The 13086-nt window shown below is 42.8% G+C and overlaps 1 protein-coding gene across 1 annotated transcript; it reads left to right on the forward strand.

Annotated features, from left to right (window-relative positions):
- The first annotated feature begins 9064 nt into the window (after nucleotides 1-9064).
- Nucleotides 9065-10583, forward strand: LOC6541924 (beta-1,4-glucuronyltransferase 1). The gene is made up of 2 exons (XM_001969668.3): nucleotides 9065-9781; nucleotides 9935-10583. The coding sequence occupies exons 1-2, from the start codon at nucleotides 9107-9109 to the stop codon at nucleotides 10481-10483; spliced, it is 1224 nt and encodes a 407-aa protein (XP_001969704.1). The 5' UTR covers nucleotides 9065-9106; the 3' UTR covers nucleotides 10484-10583.
- Nucleotides 10584-13086: the final 2503 nt, after the last annotated feature.

Consider the following 13086-nt stretch of genomic DNA (forward strand, 5'->3'; position numbering starts at 1 on the left):
GTGTTCGAGTGATCTATATCTTTTTACACAGACGCCGGAAAGTTGGTAACTTAATTTTTTAGCATCAACACTATAGAAAGTTGACCGATGATGTGATGTATAGTTTTCTCCTAACTCCATCTACAGAATGTGGCCACCAAATTGGTCGATAGCACCACCCACTGTGCGCCATTCAGGAAGACTCCCCCTGGCAAGTAATTTATTTTATTTCGGAATGAAGCTGCTGATGCCCATGCTAATCAAGGGCAAAAATGTCGTAGAATAATTTATTATAGTTTTGCTAACCGCTAACCACCGAACAAGACAACACACAACAATGTGCCCCAGTCCCACAGGCAACCGAAAGTACCCCCAAACACCCCCACCCAGCCATTGTGTGTAGGGGCAAAAATTAATTGAATTTTTGTACCACAAATTCTTGAGCATTTTCCTTCGCCGGCATTTTCTGTTTAATTGCTGCCATCAGCGTGGCGGTTAAATTTTAGAACCGAGAGGGAGCCAAGGCCCCCTTTGTCGGTTATTGTCCCTGCAGCTCACTGGGAAGTCCCGTCCACCATCCACCATCCACGTCTCATATTTAAAACGCATTTTTGCTATCACTCCACCATCCGCCCGACCTTTTATCCTTATCATAGTTGTGGTTTCTGCTCGGTGGGTGGGGGGTGGCTGCTTTGGGGTGGTGGGGTGGTGGGGCGATCGGCGGAGCAGCAGCCTTGACTGCTCGCCTTGCGGTTAGTGCCGCCGGCAATCAAAGCAATTGCTTCTGCTTAGGCCCCTTTTTCTCTAATAAAATAATTGAATTGCGGCCATGTGGTAATATCTCCCCACTTCAAAGCCAATGAGCCAAATGCAATTAACCAACAGGATCGAATAGAATGAATCAACTGAGTTGCTTTAAACTCAATTTGTAAGGGAACTCGGCCAGCTAGTTCAAAGGAATGTTTATTAGATATTCATAACGGAAATGCGAAAGACATTCATGTTGTTCATTAGATTATGAACCTCTCTGGAACACAATCGGTGTAGTTTTTAAGCATCACAATAATATTTAAAGTGGTACTGATTACATATACCAATCTTCAATTTATCTGTCTACTTTCTACAATCTAAACATACTCCTTGATCTGATTTTATTAACGTTTATAACGTTACAAATAATTGGACCTTTAACCGATTGAATCGCATTCCTTTTAAGCGATCAAGTACTCCTAAAGAATTCCTCACAGTCTCCGAATTTTCCCTTTTAATCGCTGCCTTTGAAGTTATTTCGCCAAAATGCCTGCAATTACCCCAAACTGAATTGGCTGACTAACTACCAACGAACAAGGCAATCTTATGAGCTCCCTTTGAGCACTACAAATTGGTGTAAGGAGTTTTGTAACGGCGGTAAAAGAAAGGGAAAGAAATCCTGCCAGGTCCTGGCTGCAACAAAGTGTTTGCTGTCGTCATAGTCGCTGATGCTCCACTTTACGCATATGCAAAATATTTAAGTGCAGCCGGCAAAGAGCAAAGCAAAGCCTCAAAACACACTCGGCTGGAATCCAGCAGGCTCGCCCACAATTTCACCCAACTGCCAGTGCAGTGGGTGGGTGCCACCCACCCAGCAACGAACCCATCGCTTTCCACATTCTCCGGCCCACATCAAACCATCTGCGGCAGCCCCAATTGCAGCCACGCACTCAAAAATGTTAACCGTCTTATTTTCGCCACGTCGGTGTTGGTGATGGCGACGTTTCCTTCCCAAAAACACCACCGCCTCCAAAAACTCCCACCTCCGCGCCCGCGCCCGCTCCTGCTGCACTGCGTCTGCAACACACATTTCTAGTGCTGCACAAACATTTGCACAGTGAAACGAAGCGAGGCTGTAGGTGTGGGTGGGAAAAGCGGCGCCTAAATGTATGCAGCATATAATTATTGATGGAGTGCGAGTGTTGGAGCAGGCCTGAAAATGATGAGAGTATACTTACTGGCTATGGGGATGCCAGGATACACGTATGTGTGGACTCCCTGCTAGTTAATGTTGTTAGCAGGTGCTCGAGACATTTGCATATGTTTGTGGTTCATTGCAAGTGCGAATCCATTAACATCAAGTGAAGCATTAGATAGAGTGCACTCAGAGAAAAGCTTTGAACATCAACATCAAAGTTTGGCATTTTTAAAGAGTGCAAAAAACCGAAAAAGATTTTTAAAACACCTCCAGAAACTTGATCAAACATAGGGGGACTATTACTTATTACTACTATAAAAAATAAAACTATTATTACATAGGTTTTCAGATGAAATCCTGAACCATTTGCACAGTGTGTAGTATTCTTTTGCTGATAGGAGAAATCGCAAGGTTTTTGGGGAGGACTAAGATGAAGAGCTTTTGAGCATGGGGAGGGATTCTTAAGTACCCCAGTGCCTGGTTATAATTTTCTCATTAGTCAGCCTAAGAATTTCTATATACCACAAAGGCAATAAATCCAAGGAATCCCAAAAAAGTAGGAACGAAAAAATTCCAAAGAAATTCTACAGACAGCAGCGGAAATTGAGGGAGTGCACAAAAGGGAGCGGGAATGTGGAGCAGAAAGAAAAAAGTCAATATAAGGAAATTAATTTCCAAAGTCCAGACCGACTGGGGCAGTAGTCGGGAAAGTGGGGCGTATTCGGGGGAAGACAATCTTAAGGATTGGCGACCAACACATAAAATTCAATTAACCCGCAAATACACACGGAGAAAAGGCGGGGAGCAGAGTTGGAGGGCAGTGCACCCCCTGGCACTTGTCAGCTCACTTGAAGGAGTTGCTTGGACTTGGACTGCACACACACACTCAACACCCCAACACCCTTAGTCACACACACATAAAAGCAATTGAAAGAACATGCGAAAAACAATAAAAAGGAATTAAGGTAAAGTAGCAGGCAACGAGAGGATCAAGGGGGCGGGAAAAGAATCATTGAATCATTTAATTAGCGTTTAGATTGCACACCCACACACACATACACATGCACACACACACACACACACATACTATCAGTTTATTGAATATGTAAGCTCGTGTGGGTGACAGAGGGGCCGGACCATTTTCAATTAGTTTGCCAACCAATTTATGTGGCCACTACAAGAAACGAGCCAAAATAATGAAGGAAAGAGGATAACATGGCAATGAGTCTACTTACACACATGTGTGTTCCAGTGAAATACAGTCAGTGCCTTCGTCACATTTTCGGTTAACGAAAGAAGCATACCAGACCCAACCAAAAAGGACCATAGCCAGGACATTCTCTCGGCAGCCTGAAAAGGACGAAAACCACAAAACCGCTGCCAACAACAAATAGGCCCAGCGGGCCTCACTGAGAAAATGAGCAAGGGTCCTTAAAAACGAATATTTTGCGATGTAGTTTCTGTCTTATATTGATCTTTTAATACCATAGGGCAGAGGGTAAAAAGCTTTGATGTATGAATAAAGTATTGAAAAAGCGCTAAATAATAAATAAGATTATTATTGGTATTGTTTTCCGCCTCATAATGTCAGTAATGTCATTTTTAATTTGCGTTAGCAATGCGAAAACTTATGGCACTCGAAATTAAAATATGGATCGCCTAGTAACATTAATAAAATATATGTTCTTATTATCTCATTTAAAATTTTATATTTATAATGAAAGAGTGAGGTGTAAAGCTCAATTGAAGGTTTTTTCAAGTGCTCAATCGGCTAACTAGAGCCATGGAACTGAAGCCTTCGCTTCGCATCCGCTCGCAGCCAAAACCACAACAAGCCAAATAAAATGTTCTTCTTTCTTTGGTTCGGCTTTTTTATCCATAAAAAATATACATTATATATGTATGTTCTTTTTGTTCTCCAGGCAGAATAAAGAAGCGGAGCGAATGGCGGAAAACAGAGACAAACTCAAAGTAGCCACGGGCAATTCACAAAAGAGTAAAAATTATTGATTTATTTGCTACGGTTTCATTATCCACCCACAGCTGAACCCGCTGCGAGATCATTTTTATAATAAAATTGCAACAACGGCGCCGGGAACAGCAGCGAACAGAATGCAGACATCCTTTAACAATTATTATTCAATATTTACAGACAGATACGAACCGTTGATTATCACGATTAATGGGAGAGAAAATTTAAGTGTAATTTGTCGGAAAATTCAGAAAAATTCCTCTGATTTGGATCTCTCAAAGGAGATGGTCGCAATGGTAGCAAGAAACTTTACGGCAATCAATTATATATACATTTTTTTTGCAAGGAAGAAAGATGAAATGTTTTCTTTTTACTAGGGAAAGATAAATTAACTGATAGATATTTATATTATAACAAATACAAATTTCTTCAGTCACTGAATGAGTCTATGCAAATCCTTCCCCTACGAAAAAAAAATACAATTTCGCAATGATTATTTTTCTGCGCAAAAGAGGTAAAAAGTAAATTATATACTTATACACAGCTTCATGTACAATGTAAGCGAACTTTTACATACTCGCAAAGGCAGCGAATACAAAAAGCCAATCATATGCAACAGCTACATAATAAATAATGTCAACACTTACGGCCCGCAGTCCCTGGATGTTGGGGGAGTGGCAAATCATATATACACAGTATTATATATGCATTGGCCGGTCAATTGAAATGGAATTGGATTCTGTCAAGGCATATCGATAGTGGCCGGAATGAATCGCCGTGGGATAAGGGTGAAGTGGGGGGCTTATGGTTGCATGGGTCCGATTCATCGTTGTCATCGCAGTTGAATGACACAAATTTTTATTGCCTTTTCAACGTTCGACGGATGGGACGAGAGAATATTAATACGGATACCTCAACCAATCTGAAGTTGACCAGCACGTCAGGTCAAAGGACTCACTTTCAGGGATGGCAGAAATAGTGTGTGCTCAGGCAATATCTAAAATATGCATTTTTGTTTAGGTCTTAAATGCAATATTTTCTATTACGTTTCCTAACCAAACACTATTATAGCTATGCAGTTTCCATCGATATTTCATGTCCCATATCTCTGATTTGTAAGCATCTCTACTAGTCCGATTTATACATACTCGTATATAGGTATAGCTATATATTGAGTGCGTGTGCAGCAGACCAAACCGCAGACAATAATGTACAATAACTATATAATAGAGCTATTACCTGAACACAAAATTGCCTTCGTCAAAGCAGCAAAGCCAAACCTTCGACCACAATTTTGACCCCTTGCTCCCTGCCTTTCTCAAAAATTTACTTGATGGGTTTTCGATGCGAATTATGGTCTGGAGATGCGGTAGGCCGAAATGCAACCCTCTCCTAAGCTGGAAAAACGGGCGGAAAAAAGCGCAGAGCAGGAGTGTTTGGGCCAAAAACTGTCACAGCAAATATTTTTCGACATCCCATCCGAAATGTGCCGGAATCAGTCAGACGTAGCTTAAGAGCCCCACCCCCACCCCCACACACACACCACACACACACACACACACACACATGAAGGAGGCAAAAAGGACTCGGGGCAGGACCCAAGCCAGATGAAGGCAAAAGACCGCACTAAAGCTATTTTAACAAGGAAAGGGACTGGAAACAACAGCGGCGAGCTGCGAGAGCCAAAGAAAAGGGGAAAAACTCCATTTACGCTTGCTTAGTTCCTTTTAGTATAAAGTTTAAGCTTAATCCAGCATAAAATCAACTGGTAAATTTTTTATGTGCCCCTGCCCGGCGATTCCCCCATCAAAAAGATTAAAGAGTTAAATGTTAAACCCGTTGAGAGCGCCTGGGAATCGAGCCCAGAACTATATCATGGCATCGAATATGATTATAGGGGTTCATTCATGCAATCCCTACTCCATGTTTGCCTTTTTATCTGCCTATGCAACGTAAGCCAGTTATGATAGAAAGGACATGTGATCTAATCAATTGGCTTACAATAAATTTGTCGAATGTACCACGCGCAGTTTACAGATCAATGCTGTGGATACTGAAAAAACAGCATCGAAATATGTGATGTGGATAAATTCAGTACAACTACAGTTCTTTTGGGCTACTTACAATTTACGTTTATGTGAAGAATTTGATTTTTATTACAAGAAAATTGCCTACATTTATTTCGGCAATTTATTTTAGCAAGCTTTTAAATAATAGTAATTTCTTGAACAACTTACGTTTAATTGTATTTTACTTTCCTTGACCGTGCTCATCCTGTAAATGTGGATATGGATCCAGGACCAGTCCTTGATTTCGGTCCAGATTCTGGGACTGATTCTGATTCGATTCTGGTTCAGGTGCGGTGCGTGCAGCTGATGGCGGAAGCACGTCTGCCGGCCATTTTGTTTGGAATGTGAAATCAAACCGGAAATGTTGAAATATGCAGCGTGCCTCTGACTCTCGACCCGACCACACCCCCTTCCGCCCCCTTCCGCCCCGTTCCGCCCAGTCCCGCCTTCCGGCTCATTTGCATTGTCCTGGACGAATGTTGACGTTGGCTGGTGTCGACAGGAGGACAGAGGGTCGCATTAAACGTCATCTGGCATATGTTGGAGTCGGCTTATGCTATACTCGGACCTTAAATAAAATACAAAATTCGAGTGCTCCGACGGGAAGCTGTTGCAACTGTGCTTCCGGCCAGTTTGTGTCTTGGTCTTGGTTATCCGGCGTTAAGGATTAGCAGTGAATCGGCTCAGGACAGAAACAATCGGCTCGATCGAATGGCAAATGCTAACACCGAAATTGAATTATGAACCATGCTCGCCAATGGAAAACATTTTATCTGGCAAATTAAAGCTCGGTGCGGAGCAAAGACATTTGAATTGAAAATCGTTTTCGGTTAGAAAATCAATTGGGCAAATGTGAACAAGTGAATAAACATCAATCTAAAATGAAATACCCATTGTTATATAAACTAGCAGAAAATACATTTCAAGTGTGACAGTTGCATTTCGTTATTGGAGGAGGAGTAAATAGAATTACGATTTGGCTTGGTTTTATATTGTTAGCCACTTTTTATTGGGCCACAACCACATTTTGATTTTTAATATCATTTCAGACCAATTGAGCAATTTAATATATTCATTAAATGAACATTCTTCACACTTTGTCCATGTTTTATTCAGGATTTTCTTAGTTTTATAGTTTAATAAGAAGGGCCTGGACTTCTAGGTAACAACTATGTATTTTGTCTTGTCAGCTGACTCTTCCTTTATGAAACCCTATCCACCTGATTGCCGCTTACTCGCCCTGCATTTTCCTGACATTTTTATGTCGAATGCACAGGCAAATATGATTTCTTTGGGAAAAAGCACTTTAACCTTTCTCCCGGGGCCATTGATCCGCCCTGCATCAAAAGTTGCACCTGACTTCGGTGCAGCTTCCCACATTTTTTCCTTCGCTCTATTATAAACTGATTTATTGGTTCATTTCCAGGCACCTGGATCAAGGACTAATGCCAGCTCGGTAAAAGTTGATCTGGCGCAGGGAGCCGAGTATTGGTGAGGAGCAAAGGTAGACAAGGTAAATTAGATTTGGCACTGCCCTGATGATGATGCATGCGACAAGTGAGTTAGGGTTGCAGGCAGAGTGGAGACTCAGGCTGGTGCCCAGCAAGTTGAAACAATAAGAGCAACAGACGGCGAACGCAACTTTAAGCCGATATCAAATCTTTCAATAATTAATATGGCCCACAGCCAACCCTACCAAGGTAGGGTGCACATTGGCGTCGAGCTGGCTGGGCAAACAAACGCCGGCTCATAAATAAACACACCGAACGTTTCAGTTGGCAAAGTTTTCCATGCCGCACACACACACTGCCCAAAAATCAACATCACATGCAAATTCATAAGCTTACACCTCGCAAATACCACAGGCAATATTTTGAGCCCACTCAAAAACACTGCATTTACTTACTACTGCTTTATGTTCATGGCACAAATTGAAATGGGCCGCACTGCTCTGCTGCAATACCAAGTAATGACCAGCAAGACACTCCTCTAAAAATGTGGAACATACTCCTAAAAGCGTTGTTATAATAATAAGTAAAAATTAAAAAAAAATCTATATTACTTTACCTTATTATAAGTGCTTCAGCAATCTAATTTTCGTGGGAATGGGGTTTGTTTCACAGTCTCGCCGGCTTAGTTATTTCTCCAAGTGCTGTGCTAGCACACATCAGAACGTGTTCATTTCCGGCTACAGCATTTACCGTGCATATCCTGCCGTGTATCCTTGGCCAACTCTCCTTCGACTGTTGCTGTTGCGTTGTGTCCTGTTTCTGTTCCTGTTGCTCCTACCAACTGTGGCTGCCTAAGCCGTGCTCCATCGTCGATACGGAAAGCTTTCAGATTTAATTTTAATTAGGTGCTATTGAATTTATAAATTTTTCAGCTGCTGTCGCCTTCCTGCGCCCTTTGTCCTTCGCCCTCGTCCGCGTCCTCGTCCTTCGTCCTTGGTCCTTCGCTCTGCGCCTCCTTTTGGCTGCTCCTCCACCGCACACGGCGAACTTTGCCAGGCATTGGCAAAAGTTTGCAGGGAAATCCCATCGGAGAGGCCCTGCCTGTTGCCTGACACTAATAACAATAATCGCAAATTGTATTTTCATGAATTTTCAACTCGTAATTACTAATATTTCAATATACATACAAATACATAATCTATATACACAGCAGCCCCATCGCGCGCCCAAATAGAAGCCAAAACTGGCGCATAATTAAAATTTGTTGTCCACGGCTGCTGTGAAAAGGGCCGTTGGAATGGTTGGATTTGGGGCGAGTTTGGGGATTTACCTTTAACAATGAACAATGTACATTAATTTTCCGTATTAATTGTTTATTTGCGCAGCCTGCATATTAAAATGTCTGCTAATCAATAATAAACCCCATTCGTAACTGATTATTTTTCGTTGGGATTTCGTTTTCAATTGTTGGGGGCGAGAAGCCTTTTGGGAGTGGTTGGCTTAATTGAGTTTTAAATGCTCCTTTAAGCTTTCAATTAAGGAGAGCTTTAAGCGTTTTTAGCCCTCAATTTGAATTTATAAATTCAAAATTTCTGCCAAAATCCAGTTCAATTTCAATACTACCCATCTATTTATCGAGGAAGCACAGTTCAGTTTGTGGGAAACGGAAAAAGAAAATCGTAACAATATGTTTCGACTCCTTGACCTTCTGATCTCTCTCGTACTCCTTACCCTTGTCCCGAGGATCAATTGCCTGCAGAATGGAACCCTGGCCAAGCTGAAAAGGTTTGTGAACTGCGAGGCTAAGAACTACAAGCCGAGCGAGGTGATCTATAGGGACTACTGGGTGCTGCAGAACTATGTGTTGGCGGGTCACGGCAGTATTCCGTGCTATGCAAATGTGACCTACACCAGCCATGCGGACTACAGGTATCTGGATAATGTGGTGCCCCTCCTGGAACGCTGGCGATCGCCCCTCAGCCTGGCCATATACGCTCCTGGCACGGACTTCGAGCCCACTATACGGAGCATTCTGTACCTGCTGCAGTGCCATCCTGGCAAGCACCTGGTTCGCGAGCTGTGCAGCTTTCATCTGTACTTCGACGTGGAGCACTTGCCCCAGGTGGTGCTTCCACCCGACACATCGCTGAGGGAGCAGGCCAACTGCAGCGGACCAGCGCCATATGAGAACGTCGTTAAGTCGGACATGTACAGGACTCGAAACACACTGAACTATCCCGTCAATATTGGACGCAACATCGCACGCAGGGCTTCGTTGACGCACTACGTCCTGGCCTCGGACATCGAGCTCTATCCCACGCCAGGATTGGTGCGCGACTTTTTGAATTTTCTTGGCCGCCAGGTAGGGTTCATTATTGAACTTCTGCTTATGAGCCTCCACTTTTACCACTCGTCAGTAGTGTGTTCGTCAGTGTGTCCAAGATCGATCCTGAACCAAATTAACCACATAGATATGTAGCTAAAAATGAAATTAATGCTGTAATCTAAATCCCAGGTGCTTGGAGTTCCAGGACAGCAGCGCACTTCGCCGATGGTCCATGCGCTGCGTATTTTCGAGGTGAAGGCCAATGTTTCTGTGCCGAGCAGCAAGTCGGAGTTGCAGGAGTTGTTGAAGTCGGGCGAGGCAGTTCCCTTCCACATGGAGATCTGCGAGGTGTGCCATAGGGGCCCAGGCCTGGAGGAGTGGATAAATGCGAGCGTGGTCTCCAAGGAACTCAATGTCTTCAATGTGGGTCGCCGCTCGGAAAATAACAGCAACTGGGAACCTATATTCCTGGGCACCGTTGACGATCCGCCCTACGACGAGCGATTGACTTGGGAGGGTCAGCGGGACAAAATGACCCAGGCCTATGCCATGTGCGTGCTGGACTACGAGTTCCATATCCTGGATAACGCTTTCCTGGTCCATAAGCCCGGCATCAAGCAGCCCGGCTATCGCAAGACAATCTTCTCTCAAACCCGCCGGACCGACGGCCTGATCAGTAGAAAGATCTCCAAGGAGTTGCGGATGATGTACGGCTTTCGAGATGGATGTGTTATTTAGGTGTGGTTCTTCATATGAAAGGGATATTTCAAATTCAATGTTAGCTGAAATGTTTGTCTACGATTTTGGAAAATACAAATTGTGATAAGTTGGGCTTAAGCTAATTGAAATGTTTGGAATAAGAGTAAATGTTATGTATTTAAAGTCATATCTAAGCTCGAAACTTTCATTACTTTTTAAAAAGGGCACTTAAAATTCGACATTGCTTTTCCGCTTCCGTCAATGTTTGCTTAACTTTTTCTGTTGTGCAGTTAACAAAAAAAATCAACAATCAACTGCAAACGCAACAGCATCAATAGTATAAAATATGAACTGCAAACCTAAATAAATATTTATTATTTGCTGCATTCTACTGGCTGTGTGGTGTGTGTGTGTTTTATATGCCAGCGAAATTTTTAGCTTAATTGAATATCAATTCGTTTTAAAATGCGCACTATAAAAAGGGGAGTGCGGCAGTAAAAAGAAATCGAATCGTGGGTCAGGATTTTTAGAGGCTGATTGGAGGGGAGACCGAAGGGATATGGAATATTTATAGCGCAAATTATTAGCATACAAAATGCAATTGATGCCCTCCAGTGATTAATTAAAATGTTTCCGAGCGCATATAAATTCATATTGTTTATTGCGGTTCGTGCACAGACACAATGCACTCGTGTAAGTGCCAATTGCGAGGTCATGCGCCATTTTTGTGGTTCACAGCACTTTGCGGATGACCCAAGTGCCTCGTGCCTCGCACCCATCCTGGTCACCTGGCAGCAATCCACAGGCTTTAAGGGCCAGATGTGGTTTAATAACATCGACTCAAGGGCCTGAGCTTCAACTGGCAACTACTTGAGTTTCTATAATACAACAAGCTCATCAGAAAAATATTCAACTCGAGTATTGCGGAAGTGAAAGGGTCTTCATAACCTCCACCATCACCTATTTCTAAAGATAATCTTACAAATACTCCATATGGCGTTTATACATCGATGGGTTCCTACTTCCCCATGTTGGGAACCTTATAGCGCCGAAAATGTCCTACTGTCATAAATATGCACCAACCATAAAAAAGTGACCAGTGCGAGCTTCCTATGCCCGTCACCATGACATGGCAACTTGGCGAAACAAAGTGAGACGAAAAGTTTTCCGAAAAGACAAATGACCCCCAAAGTTGAAACTAACAGTGACTAAATGGAGGCAAGAGCAAAAAATGTGGCTCTGCCCAGGGTGCATCCACATATACGACCATACGAGTGGGTTACTGGGTAGTCAATGGGTCGGGGATTGCCAGGATTGGATGAATGAAGGAGTACGGAAACGAAAGCAGCTGGAGCTGCTTGCAAATCTTTTAATTGCTGCCACCAGTAGCCAAGCAAGCAGAAGCCTTCCATTTGTCTTCCAGCCAACTGCTGACGTTGTAGGATTTGCCCCAAACTGAGAAGGAGACAGCCTGTTCGATTACGTCCACTGGGCAAGAAGGAGATGGCTGCACTTGGCCTGGAGCGGCGTGAAATTGCAAAACTGTTTCCCCTGAATGGGGCTGAATGGTCCAGGTGCCCATGCTCAGCAAACATCTGAGACTTTGCTCAATAGGACAGGGACAAATATGCAAAGAACAACATAGCTGGTTAGTCAAAACTATTCGGCGAGGAGCGTACTTATAAAACTATTTTCCAGCAGAGCCATTATCACAAAATGTAGTAAAATTATGATTATGATTTAGTTATTTATAAAGTTTCTACTAGAGGTTTGAATGCGATTCCGTAATTGAACTAACCTGAAAGCACGCGCTTTTCATTGAATTTTTCACGAAAAAATGCAATAAAAGGATATGCAAACCATTTTAAATGTCCCAAATGACCCCATCGTTTAGGCCCAAACACTTGATAGTTTAAGGAAACCTATGGAAGTCGAGCCGACCCCCGACCCAAGATGCCTTTAGCATTGACCACAATGGAGGACAAAACCAGAGCAGCATTCAATAAGTCCTTCGGCCCCAACAGAAACACCCAATTTCCCAGCTACCTCTATTGTTATAGAGTATGAAAAACTAGGGAAAGCGACGTCGGGGCGAAACAAACAAAACGAGGAAAATACAAAAGTACCCGAGGAGGAAAACTAAAAAAGTGAGCAACAGCGGAGAAAGAACTTCAAACAATAGGCAGCCCTCAAAGTGAGCGATTGTTGCAACGTGTCGGGGCATCAATAGAGGGTCCAAGTGGACAGCGAACCAGAGGCTAATTCCCCAAAAGTATAACAACTCACCCAGCTTGTTAGCCTTCTAAGTTAATAGTTTCTGGAAAACAATACAATCGTTTAGCATCGACTCTTACATTACCGGCGAATTCAAAGTAACTATTAAAATTAAAAGAAAAGATATTTTTATCTAGGCATTTTTTAGGCGATTCTAGATGCAGTTGCAACCTAGCAGCATACTCATGTTTTTTTCAGGAAGTTTACTTGTCTAGATGGACAAACTTAGGGATTTCCCCCTAGCCAAAACCATTGCGGCATCAATTTTTCTTTTGAATAAAAGATTGCAAAGATGCGTTGGCTTGGGAAACCTTTTGTGCCATAGAAATGCTTGTTTGAAAATGGCCAGAAACTTTCTTAAGATGCTG

Source organism: Drosophila erecta, unplaced genomic scaffold (genome assembly GCF_003286155.1).
Source record: "Drosophila erecta strain 14021-0224.00,06,07 unplaced genomic scaffold, DereRS2 tig00000055-arrow-pilon, whole genome shotgun sequence".
NCBI lineage: Eukaryota > Metazoa > Arthropoda > Insecta > Diptera > Drosophilidae > Drosophila > Drosophila erecta.